Source organism: Somniosus microcephalus, chromosome 1, assembly GCF_052327205.1.
Source record: "Somniosus microcephalus isolate GS21.2 chromosome 1, FLI_Smic_1.0, whole genome shotgun sequence".
In the NCBI taxonomy this organism is placed as follows: Eukaryota; Metazoa; Chordata; class Chondrichthyes; order Squaliformes; family Somniosidae; genus Somniosus; species Somniosus microcephalus.
In genome coordinates this window covers 144430173-144449316 of record NC_140987.1, presented here as the reverse complement: position 1 = coordinate 144449316, position 19144 = coordinate 144430173, and the positions used below count along the sequence as shown (strand labels likewise).

The 19144-nt window shown below is 44.4% G+C and overlaps 1 protein-coding gene across 7 annotated transcripts in view; it reads left to right on the top strand.

The window, feature by feature from the left end:
- gramd2b (GRAM domain containing 2B) overlaps positions 1–19144 on the top strand; it is a 221390-nt gene that overhangs the window by 160878 nt on the left and 41368 nt on the right. For all 7 annotated transcript variants that reach the window (XM_085986504.1, XM_085986541.1, XM_085986485.1 and 4 more), the window contains one exon: positions 14665–14746. In XM_085986504.1, coding sequence (XP_085842630.1) covers positions 14665–14746 — 82 coding nt within the window. The remainder of the gene's footprint in view (positions 1–14664; positions 14747–19144) is intronic.

Sequence of the window (19144 nt, the reverse complement as noted above, 5' to 3'; positions counted from 1 at the left end):
CCTCCTCTAACTTGGCGTGGTTTGGAGCCATCGGGAATCCCACACTTCAACATCAAAAATAGGGATTAGGCTAAAAACTGCCTGTTAACTACCTGTTAACAGGCAGTTAATTGGCACTAATCCCTTCCCACCTCCTTTGAAACTAGCATGGAAGGGTGCGGGAAGGGGTCGAGACCCCTGATTTTCGGGATTTTAACCCCCCCCCGCCTCCCGCCTCCAATCCCGACTCCACGGCACAATGAAAATCCTGCCCTGTGCATCTGTGCAATCAGTAGTGAACATCACTACTTCTGACCTTTATGATGGAAGGAAGGTCATTGATGAAGCAGGTGAAGATGGTTGGGTCTAGGACACTGCCCTGAGGAACTCCTGCAGCAATGTGCTGGGGCTGAGATGATTGGCATCCAACAACGACAACCATCTTCCTTTTGTACTCGGTATGACTCCAGCTAGTGTAGCGTTTTCCCCCTGATCCCCATTGACTTCAGTTTTACTAGGGCTTCTTGGTGCCACACTTGGTCAAATGCTGCCTTGATGTCGAGGGCAGTCACTCACTCCTTGCCTATAGAATTCAGCTCTTTCATCCATGTTTGGATGAAGGCTGTAATGAGGTCTGGAGCCAAGTGATCCTGGTGGAACCCAAATTGAGCATCGGCGAGCAGGTTATTGGTGAGTAAATGCACTGACAATGACACCTTCCATCACTTTGCTGATGATTGAAAGGTAGGCTGATGGGGCAGTAATTGGCTGGATTGGATTTGTCCTGTTTTTTGTGGACAGGACATACCTGGGCAATTTTCCACTTTCAGGTAGATGCCAGTGTTGTAGGTGTACTGGAACAGCTTGGCTAGGGGCGCGGCTAGTTCTGAAGCTCGGGTCTACAGCCGGGATGTTGTTGGGGCCCGTAGCCTTTGCTGTATCCAGTGCACTCAGCCATTTCTTGATATTATGTGGAGCAATGTTCTCTCTAGCTTTTTTTTCATGCGCAGCCCCTTTAAATTTGCTGTGCTGCCGTGCATGCACTGTATCTTTTCCAGCAGCAATAGCTGGTGAGCAGACTGTGCACCTTAGGGAGATGTTGACGTGGAGTGAAATGAATTGGCTAAAAACTGGCTTCCATGCTGGTGGGGACCTCGGGAGGAGTCCGAAATGGATCATCCACTCGGCATTTCTGGCTGAAGATGGTTGTGAACGTTTCAGCTTTGCCTTTTGCACTCACGGGCTGTGCTGCGCAAACGTTGAAGATGGGGATGTTCATGGAACCTCCTCCTCCCATTAGTTGTTTAATTATGACTGGATGTAGCAGGACTGCAGAGCTTTGATCTGATCTGTTGGCTGTGGGATCGCTTAGCTCTGTTATGTTCTGCTGTTTGGCATGTATGCAGTCCTGTATTGTAACAGGTTGCCACTTCATTTTCAGGTACATCTGGTGCCGCTCCTGGCATGCTCTTCTACACTCCTCGTTCTTAATCTATCCCATTTAGCATGGTGGTCGTGCCACCCAACACAATGGTGGGTGTCCTCGGTGCGAAGACAGGACTTTGACTCCAAATGGACTGTGCGGTGCTCACTCCTACCAATACTACAACAACAATAACAACTTGCATTTATATAGCACCCTTAATGTAGTAAAGTATTCCAAGGCGCTTCACAGGAGCATTATCAAACAAAATTTGATACGAGCTATATAAGGTGTTAGGACAGATGACCAAAAGCTTGGTCAGAGGTAGGTTTAAAGGAGCGTCTTAAAGGAGGAGAGCGAGGTAGAGAGCTTTCAGGAGGAAATTCCAGAGCTTGGGGCCTAAGCAGCTGAAGGCACAGCCATCAATGGTGGAGCGATTAAAATCAGGGATGCGCAAGAGGCCAGAATTGGAGGAGCACAGAGATCTTGGCGGAGTGTAGGCCTGGAGGAGGTTACAGAGATAGGGAGGGGATACTGTCACATAGCGATGCATCTTTGTCTGGTAGATAGATTGGTGAGGACGAGGGCGAGTAGCTTTTTCCTTTGTGTTTGTTCTCTCGCCACCTGTTGCGGGCCCAGACTGGCAGCTATGTCCTTCAGGACTCCGCCAGGTCAGTCAGTTGTGGTACGACTGAGTCACTCTTGGTGATGGACATTGAAGTCCCTCACCCAGTGTACATTCTGTGCCTTTGCTACCCTCCGTGCTTCTTCCTAGTGGTGTTTAACATGGAGGAGGAGTACTGATTCATCAGCTGAGGGAGGGCGGTAGGTGTTAATCAGCAGGAGGTTTCCTTGCCCATGTTTCACCTGATGTCATGAGACTTCATGGTTTCTGGAGTCAATGTTGAGGACTCCCAGGGGCACACTCTCCCGATTGCATACCACCGTGCTGCCACCTCTGGCGGGTCTGTCCTGATGGTGGGACATGACATATCATGGGATGGCGATGGAGGAGTCTGGGATGTTGGCTCCTAGGTAGAATTCTGTGAGTATGACTATGTCAGGCTGTTGCTTGACTAGTCTGTGGGCAGCTCTCCCAACTTTGGCACATGTCCCCAGATGTTATTGAGGAGGACTTTGCAGGGTCGACTGGGCCAGATGTGCAGTTGACGTATCCGAATCTGATGCCTAGGTCGAAAGCATGTGGTCAATCCAATTTTATTTTTCTTATACTTTTGTAGCAGTTTGATATAACGGAGTGGCTTGCTAGGCCACTTCAAAGGGCAGTTAAGCGTCAACCACATATCTGAAAACATTGTTTTATTTTCTCTACCCATTAAGTATATCTCAAAGTCCACTATGGGATGCCACTTTCAAGGCTGAAGAGTTTTAGCTTATCAAGTTGTTCCTTTCATAACTGCTCTCCTCTGCACTATGTCTAAGCCTAGATGGCTGCTTGTATCACAGTGGATTGAACGGGCACTCATTTTTGAATAATTTAGCAATATAACCAGGCATCATTTTTTTTTTGTTACCTCATACTGTTCACTCATTGCTCAATGAGTTAACTGATGTCCAATGGCTGTTTCAGTTCTCTCCTCTGTCTCTTTGTCTCTCACTCACCCATGGAAGATGTGTTTTACTTCTATTATGCAGTACAGGTAGACTACCCTTTATCCGGACTTCCGAAAACCGAAACCCTCTAAAAACCGAAGGTTTTTTCGGTCAGCGTAAGTCGTGCGCATGACATGACCAGAGTGGCGCACGACTTACAGGCCTAGCCGGATAAGGGATAGTGTAGCATTTTTCCGCACTTCTGAAAACCGAAATCGCTCAGCGTAAGTGTACCAGCCTTTATCCGCACATCCGAAACCAGAAAACCTCTGAAAGCCGAAAGTGGAGCAAAGCATGACTTCTGAAAACCGAAATGCGCACGACCACGACCCCCACTGCCCGCCGTACCCCCCCCCCCCCCCCCGCCGTACCCCACCCCCGCCGACCCCCACCCCATTTCGGATAAGAGATAGCGTACCAGCCTTTATCCGCACATCCGAAACCAGAAAACCTCTGAAAGCCGAAAGTGGCGCAAAGCATGACCCGACGCTGCCGATGCTTGACCCACGCAGGTGTTATGCTGCTCTCTTAGATATTTGCTGCTCTCTTAGATATTTGCTGGCTTTTAACAATTTGTGAAAATGCTAAAAAGAGCTGCAGATACCCCAATGGGTAACAGTGAGAAGCAGAGAAGGAAGCATCGCTCATTATCGATATCGCAGAAAGTGGAGTTATTGCAGAAGCTTGATCGTGGTGTGTCTGTGCGACATCTTACTGAAGAATATGGTGTGGGAAGTACCACCGTATATGACTTAAAGAAACAGAAAGACAAGTTGTTGAAATTTTACACTGACAGTGATGACCATAAACTAATGAAAATTAGGAAAACATTGCATAGGGCAAAAAATGAAGACCTTGACCCCGTGTGCTGATTGAGTGGATTCGACAACGCAGAGGTGAACGTGTGCCACTGACTGGTTTGATGGTCATGAAGCAAGCTAGAATATACCATGAAGAACTGAACATTGAAGTTGAGTGTGAATATTCAGAAGGTTGGCTGCATAAATTTAAGAAGCGTCATGGTATAAAATATCTGAAAATCTGTGGTGAAAAAGCTTCTGCTGATCATGAAGCAGCTGAAAATTACATAGATGAGTTTGCAAAAATAATATCAGATGAAAACCTCGGTCCTGAACAAATTTACAATGCTGATGAAATTCTGTTCTGGCGCTACGTTCCTAGAAAAACATTAGCAACGGCTGATGAGAGTGCACCAGCAGGTTTTAAGGATGCTAAGGACAGGTTGACTGTTCTTGGGTGTGCCAATGCTGCAGGCACACACAAGTTAAAGTTGGTAGTGATTGGAAAAAGCCAACATCCGAGCTGTTTGAAAGGTGTATGCAATTTACCTGTGCATTATTATGCGAGCAGGAAAGCATGGGTAACCAGAGGAATATTTTCTCACTGGTTCAATAACCACTTCGTACCAGCGACACGAGCTCATTGCAGGCAAGTTGGACTGGAAGAAAACTGCAAAATTTTATTGTTCCTGGACAACTGCTCCGCACATCCCCCTCCTGAACTTCTTGTGAAAAGTTATGTTTTCAGCATTAACTTTCCCCCTAATGTGACATCTTTAATACAGCCTTGTGACCAAGGAATTTTACGCTCCATGAAGAGCAAGTATAAAGACGTTTTTTTGAACTCTATGCTTGATGCAATCAACAGAGGCGAAGGAATCCAAAGCTTCCTGAAAGAATTCAATGTTAAGGATGCCATTTATGCAGTTGCTAATGCTTGGAACGATGTTGACAAACCAACATTAACAAATGCTTGGCACAGACTTTGGCCTTCAACGATGTTTCATGAAGATGGACCTGCAGATGACGAGTTTGAAGGATTTCCTGTCAGTCAGGAGAAGATGATATCAAACCTCCTCACTTACGCCAAAGGTTTATCATCCGAAAGTGTAAATACGTTAGAGGAAGCTGACATCGAAGAAGTGCTGAACATTGACAATGATGCACCTGTTGTGAATTCATTGAGTGATGGGGAAATTGCTGAAATGGTGTTAAATAAAGACAAGCATGAGGACAGTAGTGATGATGATGATGACATTGTGAACACAGGTGAAAAAATCCCCATAGACGATATGGTGACAATGTGTGATCAGTTAATTGCTGGCCTTGAAAAACATGCATTTATCAGTGAGCAAGAGATTATGCAAGTTTACTCAATTAAAGAGAGACTGCTTAGACAGAAACCAATGTTAATGAGACAGATGACACTGGAAGAAGTCTTTAAAAAGGCCGTCTGTCGTAGTCATGCTTCATCACTTGAGAATCCTGTTCCTGGCCCATCTTCAGATGTCCAACTCCAACCTGATGACAATGATGACAACACTGATGTACCATCTTCTCCAAGATCCTCAAGCCAGATGTAATGTACCTTTATTGCATGTTTATGTACAGGTATTTAACTTAGTTTGTACCTGTACATGTTTGAAGTTTTACTGAATGTTTTCCTTACAAATAAACTGTACTACAGTATTTATCCCTGTAACTACAGTATTTATAGTCGTTATTTATCCCACCCTTTCGGATAAGGGATAGTGTATCCTTTATCCGCACTCCCGAAAACCGAAGTGTTTTCGCGCACCTTCCGAAATCCGAAATTTTCCTAAAACCGAAACACGGCTGGTCCCGAGGTTTTCGGATAAAGGATAGTCTACCTGTACCTTGGATTTGCCTGTAATTGACCTTCATTTGCTCAAGCACAAACTCTGCCAAGCTTGCTGTAGTTCTGGTTGCCTCCTCTCTCATTCCCTACCCCCTCAGCTTGGTATCTTCTAGGAATGTAACTGTTTTGCTCTGAAACTGATTCTAGGTCATTTATGTATGCCAGGAGAAGGTAAGGTACCACCATGGACCCTTGGAGTGCTTCACTAAAAACATTTTTCTCTTTCCTCTCCATTTCATAACATCGGGACCCAACCACAATTTTTACTAGGAAGCCCGAGCAGGAAGCGGCAGTGAGTTTCCCGTCCGGCCAACTCAACGGTGAAGCAGATTTTTAAAATTGCCTTGCTGGGCCTCTTCTGGTTGCCATTCCCGAGAGGTTTTGCCTGGCAGGAAAGCCACTATGACTCCCCTGCTCAGGACTCCGGTTAAAATGACGGATTGGACCCTGATCTGGATATTTAAAGGGGACCCAGCCAGCTTGGGGCAGGTGTCCTTGTTGCCCACAATTTAACATTGCATTCGGCCAGACCAGGGCAAGAAAGGAGTGGGTTAGTTTCTTGCTCCGTTTTAACTGCTCCCTGGCTGATTTCCACCAGGTTAGGAGAGTTAAAATCAAGCCCCAATTGTCTCTTGCCACTCCTAATCTCTTTGACTGCTTTTCTACAATCTTGTACTCAGTTCAGTGGTCGCCCTTTCCTTTCCTATAACTCCTGTAACTTTCTTTGTCTCTTTTTTTTCAAATTTTCTTGTTAATCCATTTCTATTCATTATTTGCTTTGCTTTACTTGCATTATGGTAAGGACTTGTTTGATCTACTGTTGACGGATTCATTTTTGAGTGGTGCTTCCTAGTCTATTGCTAACCTTAGGCCCTTGTACCCCTGAAGTTGTATACATTACTGGGTTTGGTTATGTGTCGTTGCTGTCTCCTAAGTCAAATTAAAAGTTACTGTGCTACAGTAACATGTGGCCCATTGATTCAACTATTTCTATTCCCCGAATAGTGTCTGGATCAAGTAAGTTTGGAGAAGAGCTGCATGTCGCAGACACGGGGTCAGGGAGCAGTCATGTGCTCCAGAACGAGCCGCGCCTCTAGCCAAGCTGTTCCAGTACAGCTACAACACTGGCATCGATCCGACAATGTGGAAAACTGCCCAGGTATGTCCTGTCCACAAAAAGCAGGACAAATCCAATCCTGCCAATTACCGTCCAATCAGTCTATTCTCAATCATCAGCAAAGTGATGGAAGGTGTCATCGACAGTGCTATAAACCTGCTCACTGATGCCCAGTTTGGGTTCCGCCAAGACCACTCGGCTCCTGACCTCATTACAGCCTTGGTCTAAACATGGACAAAGGATCTGAATTCCAGAGGTGAGGTGAGAGTGACTGCCCTTGACATCAAGGTAGCATTTGACCAAGTGTGGCATCAAGGAGCCCTAGTAAAACTGAAGTCAGTGGGAATCGGGGAAAACTCTCCACTAGCAGGAGTCATATCTAGCACAAGGGAAGTTGAAGGTTGCGGTGGTTGAAGGTCAATCATCACAGCCCCAGGACATCGCTGCAGGAGTTCCTCAGGGCAGTGTCCTAGGCCCAACCATCTTCAGCTGCTTCATCAATGATCTTCCCGCCAACATAAGGTCAGAAATGGGGATGTTCGCTAATGACTGCACAGTGTTCAGTGCCATTCACAACTCCTCAGATAATGAAACAGTCCATGCCCACATGCAACAAGACCTGGACGACATTCAGGCTTGGGCTGATAAGTGGCAGGTAACATTCGCGCCACACAAGTGCCAGGCAATGACTATCTCCACCAAGCGAGAGTCTAAGCACCGCCCCTTGACATTCAACGGCATTACCATCGCCGAATCCCCCACCAACAACATCCTAGGGGTCAGCATTGACCAGAAACTTAACTGGACCAGCCACATAAATTCTGTGGCAACAAGACCAGGTCAGAGACTAGGTATTCTGCGGCGAGTGTCTCACCTCCTGACTCCCCAAAGCCTTTCCGCCATCTACAAGGCACAAGTAAGGAGTGTGATGGAATACTCTCCACTTGCCTGGATGAGTGCAGCTCCAACAACAGAAGCTCGATACCATCCAGGACAAGGCAGCCCGCTTGATTGGCACCCCATCCACTAACTTAAACATTCACTCCCTCCACCACCGGCGTACCGTAGCTGCAGTGTGTACCATCTACAAGATGCACTGCAGCAACTCGCCAAAGCTTCTTCGGCAGCACCTCCGAAACCTGCAAACTCTTCCGCCTAGCATAAAAGCAGCTGCTGTTTCAGTTTCTCTTGCTTCCCAGGAGGTGGGCGATTGTGATCTTTTGCTCGAAAATTGGTCGGCCTGTTAAGCTAGTTATGCAATGCATCCATAGTGCACTGAATTGTTATAAAGTACAGAATCAACTGTGACAAGTATGTTTCTACACAAGTGATTTTATTTTGTTACGTTGCTAATACATAATTTACAACAAATACACATTCCCTTTAAGGCACAAAAACCCCACGGGAAAAGTGGTCCAAGCGTGGCTAACAAGAGAACTTAGATAGTATTAGATCAAAGGAAGAGGCTTGTAAGGTTGCCAAAAAGAGTAGTAAGCCTGAGGATTGGGAGGATTTTAGAATTCAGCAAAGGAGGACCAAGAAATTTGATAAAGAAAGGGAAAATAGAATATGAGAGTAAACTCGCGAGAGACATCAAAACAGACTGTAAAAGCTTCTATAGGTATGTAAAGGGGAAAAGATTAGCAAAAGTAAATGTGGGTCCCTTACAGGCTGAGACAGGAGAAACTATAATGGGGAATAAGGAAATGGCAGAGAAATTAAACTGATACTTTGGGCTTGAATTTCCAAGCCCCGTGGAGGCGGGGGTGGGGGGAAAATTGCAGAATCGGGGGGGCAGGAACCCTTCCCGCCTCCATGCCCGTTTCCCAGGAGGCGGGTACCCGACCTGTGCTGGGAGCCGCCTCGCCGAGGCGGGAAGGGGATTAGTGCCAGTTAACAGGTAGCTAACAGGCAGTTTTTGGCCTAACCCCTATTTTTAGCCCTGAAGTGTGGACTACCCGACGGCTCCAAACCACGCCAAGTTAGCAAGGCGGACCGTCGGGCTGAAGGGCTTGGAGGGTTCGAGATGTCCGGTGTTCAGGTGAGTGATGAGTGCAGAGGTAAGTGTGTTTGGTGTGTGTAAAGTGCTTAAGTTTTACTTACCTTTACTTACTAATGCAGGCTTCCTTCCCTCAGGTCTCGGGAGTTCCTCATCTCACCAGCACAGAAAGCAGAATGGCCGCAAGCTGTCAAAAGTTGCAGCATTCTGCTTTCTGTTCTGGAGAGATTTCTAACTGAGTCTGTGGAGAAGGACTCAAGTTAGAAGTCAGATTGTCAGTGTTTGACAGCTTCACAGAGCTGTCAAACGCTGATATTTCACCTGTCAAGAGCTCTTGTCAGGGATTGACATATCACCTGTAACTGGATGTCCCTTAATTGGCCTGCTGAGCCCGCTGGGTGGGCTCAACAAGGTCAATCAAGGGAAAATCGCGTGGGTTGGCCACAAATTGATGGAGGCGGGACTACAACCCAAAAAGTGGGAGTCCTGCCTCCATCACGTCCCCATTAACAAAATCCAGCCCTTCGTGTCTGTTCATGGAAGAAGATGCAAAAAACGTTCCGGAAATAGTGGAGAAACAAGGGTCTGGCGAGAATGAGGAACTGAAAGAAATTAGTATTAGTAAAAAAATAGTACTGGAGAAATTAGTGGGACTGAAAGCCGATAAATCCCCTGAACCTCATGGCCTACATCCTAGGGTTTTGAAAGAAGTGGCTATAGAGATAGTGGATGCATTGATAACCCATGTGCAGCAGGCACCTCAAAGCACTGGAGAGGTACCACCAAAGCTGCCTCCGCAAGATCCTGAAAATCCATTGGCAGGATAGGCGCACCAACATTGGTGTTCTTGCTCAGGCCAACATCCCCAGCATCGAAGCTTTGACCACGCTCACTAAGCTCCGATGGACGGGTCACTCGAAGCTCCGGCACGGCAAGAGAGCCCCAGGCAGCCCTATTCCCATGGTTTAATTTTAAGAAGTACTCCATATTAATCTTTTCTATACCATTTATTATGTTATATACGACTAAGATCACCTCTCAGATGCCTCCTTTCCAGGCTGGAAGAAGAAACCAAGTCTCTCCATGTAACCTAGACCCCTTTATAGTAGAGATCAACCCTTGCCCTTCACTTCCTCCTGTGCTTCACTGCCTCCCCTATTTCTCCACAACCAGAATGGGGCACAATAGATGGAGTATAATGTGGGAAAATGTGAGGTTATCCACTTTGGTAGGAAAAATAAAAAAGCAAATTATTATTTAAATGGAGAGACACTACAAAATGCTGCAGTACAGAGAGATCTGGGGGTCCTTGTACATAAAAAGTTAACATGCAGGTACAGCAAGTAATTAGGAAGGCAAATGGAATGTTGCCCTTTATTTCAAGGGGGATGGAGTATAAAAGTAGGGAAGTTTTGCTACAACTGTGCAGGGCGCTGGTGAGACCACACCTGGAGTACTGCGTGCAGTTTTGGTCTCCTTATTTAAGGAGGGATATACTTGCATTGGAGGCAGTTCAGAGAAGGTTCACTAGGTCAATTCCTGAGATGAAGGTGTTGTCTTATGAAGGAAGGTTGAGCAGGTTGGGCCTATACTCATTGAAGTTTAGAAGAATGAGAGGTGATCTTATTGAAACATAAGATTCTGAGGGGGCTCGACAGGGTAGATGCAGAGCGGATGTTTCCCCTCGTGGGAGAATCTAGAACTAGGGGGCATAGTTTCAGGTTAAGGGGTCGCCCATTTAAAACTGAGATGAGGAGGAATTTCTTCTGAGGGTTGTGAATCTTTGAAATTCTCTACCCCAGAGAGCTGTGGAGGTGGAGTCATTGAATATATTAAAGGCAGAGATAGACAGATTTGAGCTACAGGGGAGTCGAGGGTTATGGGGAGCGGGCGGGAAAGTGGCATTGAGGCCAAGATCAGATCAGCCATGATCTTATTGAATGGCGGAGCAAGCTTGAGGGGCTGAATGGCCTACTCCTGCTCCTATTTCTTATTTTTTTTTTAATTCATTCATGGGCTATGGATGTCGCCGGCAAGGCCAGCGTTTATTGCCCTCGATAAGGTGGTGGTGAGCTGCTGCCTTGAATACAATTGAGTGGCTTGCGAAGCCATTTCAGAGGGCAGTTAAGAGTCAACCACATTGCTGTGGATCTGGAGACACATATAGACCAGACCAGGTAAGGATGGCGGATTTCCTTCCCTAAAGGACATTAGTGAACCAGATGAGGTTTTTACAACAATTGGGTAGTTTCATGGTCACGATTACTGTTACTAGCTTTTTATTCCTTGTATCCGCTGGAGTTTAGAAGAGTAAGAGGTGACTTGATTGAAACATATAAGATCCTGAGGGGTCTTGACAGGGTGGATATGGAGAGGATGTTTCCTCTTGTGGGAGAATCTAGAACTAGGGGTCACTGTTTAAAAATAAGGGGTTGCCCATTTAACACATGAGGAGAAATTTTTTCTCAGAGGGTCGTGAAACTTTGGAACGCTCTTCCTCAGAGGGCAGTGGAAGCAGAGTGAATATTTATAAGGCAGAGGTAGATTGATTCTTGATAAGCAAGGGGGTGGGTGAAAGGTTATCGTAGGTAGGCAGGAATGTGGAGTAATCAAATTAGCCATGATCTTATTGAATGGTGGAGCAGGCTCGAGGGGCCGAGTGGCCTACTCCTACTCCTAATTCATACGTTTATATATTCCAGATTTATTTAATTAACTAAATTTAAATTCCCCAGCTGCTGTGGTGGGATTATATATTTCAGGGGTTGTCTGACCAGAGCACTGTGTAGTTTGATCATGACTTCTTTAGGCTTTTATTCTACTGTTTTGACTATTTAGTTCAGCATTCTGTTAACTTTGTTGATTGCTGCTCTGCATTGGTTGAACATTAAGTTTATTGAGACGCTTAGGTCTCCCGCAACCTCATCCTGTTGTTCTAATAGCATTCATGGCATTGTGTTGCTCTACTCTTCTGGTACCTCCCCAGTGTCCATTGACTCCGTTGCCAATGATGTTCCTCATGATATTGGGGCAGTAGTTCCTCCCCAAACACGTGAGTACGGAAGGGGTACTCACGCGTCTGGCCGGAGGAAATGCCGGTTTTCAGCATGCACAGCGCATGCGCTGAAAACCGGCATTTCCTCTCCTCTAACCCAAGAGTTGAAGAGGCTAGCGCGTGCGCTGTAGGGGGCAGCGTGTGCGTCTTGGATTTCCTCTGTTTTGGGGGATTTGCGCATGTCTAAAGGCCTCCGGTCTTTACGCTTGTAAAAAGCTCACGTAAGTATTTATTTTTACAGGTAAGTGGTGTTTTAGTGTAATTTAGAATTTTTTTCCCCACAGGTTTATTATTTTAAAGAATCTACAATAAGGTAAGTTTAGTTTTAGACCCTTTTTTATTAAAAATTTATTTTTTTCAAAAAAAAAATTATTGTTTAAATTTTTTTAAACTTATTTATACTTAATTTAATGATTGGGATGTTTTTTAAATTTTTATTTAAAGTTTAAGTAGTGTTTTGGGCCCCCGTAGTTTTCATGAGTTTGACAGTTCTTACACTCAAACTCATGAATGAACCTTCCCCTCCCCTGATTGGTTGTACAGTGCTCACCTGATCCCAGCTGGCACATCGCACTAACTACGCCGCTGGATCAGGTAAGCACTGCGCGCTGACATCTGAACCGGGCCTGTGACAGGAAATGCAAGCAGGCCCGGGCTTCAGATGTCAGCGCGCAGGGTGAGTGCAGATCGGGGGCTTGCACGCGCGGCAAGCCCCCGACACCAAGTTCTGGGCCATTGTAGTATTGAAATAACTTTTTACTGTTCTGATTTGTCTGTACAGCAATGCATTTTTTCTCGATCTCTCTTTGCCTCTCTGACCTTTTTAACTTGTTTCTCTCTGGTTTTTCTATTCATCTCAATGAGACCCTTCTCCTTTCTCTGTGCAGGATTTGTAGAGGTAATCTTCCCTATTGATTCACTTTTTTAAATTTGTTTAACCCATTTCAGATCACACTTCTTTAATCTGAGTTTGCTGATCTTGGTTATGTATTTGACTTGCATGTCCAGCATTATTCTTTTAAAGGTGTTCTACTGAAATGTTGTTAAGCATTCTCCTCCCATTCACTTGTTTTAAATTTTCTCTCATCTCTCTGAACTTGGCCCTTTTAAAGTTTAAAAACCTTGCTCCTGGTCTTGGGTTTAGTTGGGTCCCAGTTAACATTAAATTTGGTCGTCTGTGGTCATTGGCCCCCAGAGGTGCGGTAACTTCCATTTCCCGTATGTTGGGATATTTTACAAATACAAGGTCATGATGAGCACTGCCTCTTGTGACAGTCGTGCATTACATTTACCAACTCTGACTCTAGATTACTTGTTTTTCTCATTTTATATTGGGTTAATTAAAGTCACCCATAAAATAACTTTCCTGTTGTCAGACATTGTTCTTGTGTCTTTATAAAACAAACTGTCCTCTCAGTTTTGGCTTGGAATTATTTTTTTAATTTGAGATTTCTGTCCAAAATAGTTCTTTCTGCAGCCTCCCCCCTCAGTGTGGAGATGCTGGAGTTGGACTGGGGTGGACAAATGTAAGAAATCACACAACACCAGGTTATAGTCCAACAGCTTTATTTGAAATCACAAGCTTTCGGAGCGCTGCTCCTTCGTCAGGTGAAGTGGAGAGATGCATAAAAACACAACTTATATAGTCAGAGAATAATATTACATTATTCTCTGACTATATAAGCTGTGTTTTTATGCATCTCTCCACTTCACCTGACGAAGGAGCAGCGCTCCGAAAGCTTGTGATTTCAAATGAAGCTGTTGGACTATAACCTGGTGTTGTGTGATTTCTTACATTTCTCCCCCCTCAGGATCAACTTTATTTGCCTCCACAGTTGTCCCTAAGGCTATACCACCTCCTTTTCTGTTTCGCGCTCTCCTCTCTCAACATTGTTTCATATTCCCAGCACGTCGTAGTTCCCTACTGCCACAACAGCCTCTAGTTCTGTCATATTTCTAATGCTTCTAGTGTTTATATACAAGCATCTTAATGCAGATTTGCTTTCTTGCATGTCCCCCAATGTCTGCTTATGCATGGGCTCCTGCACATGTATGTTATGGGGTTATTGTGTCCATATCCATCTGCTAGCTACATTCTACCCTACAATCCATTCCATATGGGATCTGGTTATCTTCCTGCAGCTTTCCCACCCCTCCCCATCTATCTGGTTTAAATGATTTTTCAATTACTGCATCAATATTCCTTGCAAGTTTGTGTTTCTATTCGATTTAGGTGCAGCCCTAGTCTCCTGTGCCAGTCCTTTTTTTATTCTGATAGTGCTCCCAATTATTTATGAAGGTAGCATGGTTGCTTTGACAGGTTGTCAGCCATTTATTTACATCCTTAATTTTATTCGCGAATTCCTCTCCTTTCCCAAACACTGGAAGTATACCAGAGAGCACTACATGACATTCTTTGAATTTTGAGGCAATACTCATTTGTATGCCTTTTAACGCTGTTATATTATTTCTCCCTATGTTGTTTACTCCATCAATATCCCTTTTTAACTTTTCCTCGATGTGCACAACTCTAGCTCTGTTTCAAAGGATTTGGGTACATGATTATTCTAAAGGGACATTTGTCTTTGTTATTATCAAGTGAGCTGGGAAAGCTGCATGTTCTCCAATGAAGATTGCCAAACTGTTTCAATAAAATTGTTGCATCATAGTTTGCATTCATGACTAAGTGGATGTCTATACCAAAGAACTGGAAGGCAGCCATATGTATTTAATCGAGGCAAAAATTCCTGTAACCTGTTAATAAGTTTCAAATTATATCAAGTTTATTTGTTTTTCAGATCAAAGACTTACGATACAGTATTTCCACCCAGTCCTACAGAGTATGAGAAAAAACTTGAACGAAAAAAATCCACTTCCAATGTGAGTGTTTTAATGTGCTCTAATGTTTTGGGGTTTTATTTGTCTTTCTTTCCCCTCTTGGTATTCTAGGTCTTGCAACTGAGCAGATGGCTGGCTGACCTATTCCCAGGTCTCTACCAGTTCTGCTCCTGAGCTGGTCTGTGCAAGTGATCAGGTGACTATATATTTTCACATTAAAACAGCTGAGGTTGGGGACTCTAGACTGGAGAAATAACGTTGCATCCCATAACATCAACCAAATGTACCTTCCAGTATTACCATTATTGATGTTGACTTCAGTAAGTGGTCAGTAGTAAACTAGTTGACTTGAGACTTACTAGCAAAAGCACACTTGCACTTTATACAAATGGTTGTGTTCAAAATTGTCCCAAATTTAGTGCTAGCATGAAACACTTTTTTAAATGTATGCACTGAAACACACATTTTGCTCTGGAAACATTTTTAACCCTTTAGAATGCTGTGGACAACAATGCCATGTGGTAGCACATCTGGTCCAAAACTTAACGGCCCAGAAATTCGTGTCGGGGGCTTCCCGCGGGTGCAAGCCCCCGACCTACACTTACCTAGCGTGCCGACAGTTGAAGCCTGGGCCTGCGTGGATTTCCTGTCTGTGGCCTGGTTCAGCTCCCGGCGTGCTGTGCTTGCGTGACCCAGCGGCGTACTTAGTGCGATGTGTCGGCTGGGATCACGTGAGCACTGGGCAACCAATCGGAGGATGCAAAAGTTCATGAGTTTGACAGTAAGAACTGTCAAACTCATGAAAACTCTGGGCGCCCAAAACAGTACTTAAACTTGAAATAATTTTTTTTTTAAATCACAGTATTTAAATGAACTATAAATAACTTTAAATAACTGTTTTAAACAATAAATTTAATTTTTGAAAAAAGTAATTTTATAAAAAATCGGGGCTAAAAATACACTTACCTTACTGTAAAGTCTTTAAAAATAATAAACCTGTGGAAAAAAAATTCTAATTTTAATTATTAGACCACTTACCTTTTTAAAATGAAGTCCTTACGTCTGCTTTTTTCAAGTGTAAAAAGTGGAGGCCTTCACGCATGGGCAAACCTGGGGGAAAAAAAAGGGAAGTTCAACACGCACGGCCAGACTCCTGCGCGCACGCGTTCGACCTCTGAACCCCTTGGTTCAGAGGATCGGAAATGCCGGTTTCCCGCGCATGCATAGTGCATGCAAGATTCCGGCACTTCCATCGGGTCCACGCGTGAGTACTCCGTCCGTACTCACGCGTTGGGACCTGAATTTCTGGGCCAATGTGTCAACTTAGTCTGGTCACATATTTTGATGTAAACACTTTGATGTTTAACCTCATAGGCCTTAATTAGCTTTATATAAAAATGAAAATGCCCCTTTTAAGGACATAAGAACTAGGAGCAGGAATAGGCCACTTGGCCCCTCAAGCCTGCTCCACCATTCAATAAGATCGTGGCTGATCTTGGGCTCAAAGCCACTTCCCTGCCCGCTCCCCATAACCCTTCACTCCCTTATCTTGCAAAAATCTGTCTATCTCCACCTTAAATGTATTTAATGACCCAGACTCCACGGCTCTCTGGGACAGAGAATTCCACAGATTTATGACCCTCCGAGGAAATTCCTCCTCCATCTCCGTTCTAAAAGGGCGACCCTTTATTCTGAAACTATGCCCCTGAGTTCTAGATTTCCCCTCGAGGGGAAATATCCTCTCTGCATCTACCTTGTCGAGCCCCCTCAGTATCTTATGTTTCAATAAGATCACACCTCATTCTTCCAAATTCCAATGAGTTTCGGCCCAACCTGCTCAACCTTTCTTCATAAGTCAACTCCCTCATCTCTGGAATCAACCGAGTGAATTGTCTCTGAATTGCCTCCAATGCAAGTATATCCTTCCTTAAATAAGGAGACCAAAACTGTACGCAGTACTCAAGGTGTGGTCTCACCAATACCCTGTACAGTTGTAGCAGGACTTCCCTGCTTTTATACTCCAACCCCCTTGCAATAAAGGCCAACATTCTACAGGAAACTCTTTGGTATCCGGCACCGACAGACCGGCGTGTTGCCGGTTGATCAAAAATTCCGGATGACGGAGAGGGTTATCTACCGAAGCTATTTTTAACAAAGAAAAATTAAAAAATCAAGAAATGTGCAGTATACAGTAATTGGGTACTCACCTACAGAATGTTGTGTTAAATGGATGGTGGAAGATGCTTGATTAAGTACAGTACTGCCAGTTGAGGGTAATGCAATGCAATGACTACCAGCAGCGTGGGAGACACACAGTACCCCTGTAAAATGGCAGATCAGAAGAGACTACCGGCAGCGCGGGAGAGTCAGACTCCTGATACAGGGGTATTGAGGTGTTCCGACTTCTGACAGCGTCAAGAAGCCGAGTAGTGGCAGTTTGGAGAACTACCCCCACTGACTAACTCAGCCACCGCGGGAGACTTGGACTCGGACTCAGACTCGGCAACATTGCCGGTTATTGAGGTGTTTTTTGGGGAGGAGAATTTTGCCGGTTAATAGAGAATTCCAGATATTTAGGTGCCGTTTAAACAAAAGTTTCCTGTATTTGCCTTTTTGATTACTTGCTGTACCTGCATGCTAACTTTTTGTATTACATGCAAAGGACCCCCAGGTCCCTCTGAACTGTAGCATTTTGTAATCTCTCTTTAAATAATAATTTGCTTTTTTATTTTTCATGCCAAAGTGGATAACCTCGCACTTTCCCACATTATACTCCATCTGCCAAATGTTTGCCCACTCACTTAGCCTGTCTATATACCTTTGCAGATTCTTTGAGTCCTCTGCACAACTTGCTTTCCCACCCATCTTTTATCATCTGCAAACTTGGCTACATTACACTTGGTCCCTTCATCCAAGTCATTAATGTAAATAGTTGAGGCCCCAGTACCGATTCCCAATGGCACCCCACAAGTTACCGTTTGCTAACCGGAAAATGACCCATTTATCACGACTCTCTGCTTTCTGTTAGTTAGCCAATTCTCTATCCATGCTAATATATTACCCCAACTCCCTGAGCTCTTATCTTATGCAGTAACCTTTTATGTGGCACCTTATCGAATGCCTTCTGGAAATCCAAATACACCACATCCACTGGCTCACCCTTATCCACCCTGCTCGTTACATCCTCAAAGAACTCCAGCAAATTTGTTAAACATGATTTTCCTTTCATAAAACCATGCTGACTCTGCTTGACTGCATTATGATTTTCCAAATGCCCTGCTACTGCTTCCTTAATGAAGGACTCCAGCATTTTCTCAACGACAGATGTTAGGCTAACTGGTCTATAGTTTCCTGCTTTCTGTCTCCCTCCTTTCTTAAATAGGGGTGTTACATTTGCAGTTTTCCAATCCGCTGGGACCTCTCCAGAGTCCAAGAAATTTTGGTATATTGTATCCACTATCTCTGCAGACACTTCATTTACGACCCTGGGATGCAGGCCATCTGGTCCAGGGGACTTGTTGTCTTTTAGTCCCATTATTTTACCAAGTACTTTTTCCTTAGTGATAGTAATTGTCTTTAGTTCCCCCCCTCCCTGTGGCCCCTTGATTATCCATTATTGGGATGTTGTTAGTGTCTTCTACTGTGAAGACAGATACAAAATATTTGTTGAGAGTCTGCCATTTCCCCATTCCCTATTATTAATTCCCCATTCTCATCCTCTAAGGGACCAACGTTTACTTTAGCTACTCTCTTCCTTTTTATATACCTGTAGAAGCTCTTGCTTTCTGTTTTAATATTTATTGCCAGTTTACTCTCATAATTCATCAATTTTGGAGCTAGTTTTCAGGTAATTTGGAGGCTTTTTTTCCTCACTGGGTACCAAAACTAAACAATGGAACCTGATAGGGAAACAAAAATGGCAGTGTTTTTTGTAAAAAAAAAAAAAAATTATCCTGATCTGAATGCTTTGCTACTGTGCTAATGGTTTCAGCAGCTGTATATGTGAACTGAAAATTTTAAACTAAAAATGCAGGAATTTGCTGCAGCAGCTATTGCTCTATATATTCCAATTGAACATTTCCAGTATTCCAGTTCTCTCATCTCCTGAAGCTATTGACCCATGCTCTAGTTTCATGGGTGCCAGCTGCCTTCAGATCCTTTCCCACATGACTACTCATGTGAGTCTAGACAACTACTATGGACGGGCTATTAAATGGTGACTGCATTTACTAAAGTTGAGGCTGTTCTAACAGAATATTCACATACATGAATTTTCCAGCAGGGTTTTTAAGGTAGGAATCAGGAACATGTATCTTACATTTTCTTCTCCCCCTCCAAAAACAAGTCTGATGCCATCTGACAGTCTAAGGGCTGGATTTTGACAATGGGGGCGGGACTGCTGGTTGTCTGGTTTCAGTCCCGCCCCCAACGATGTCAGGC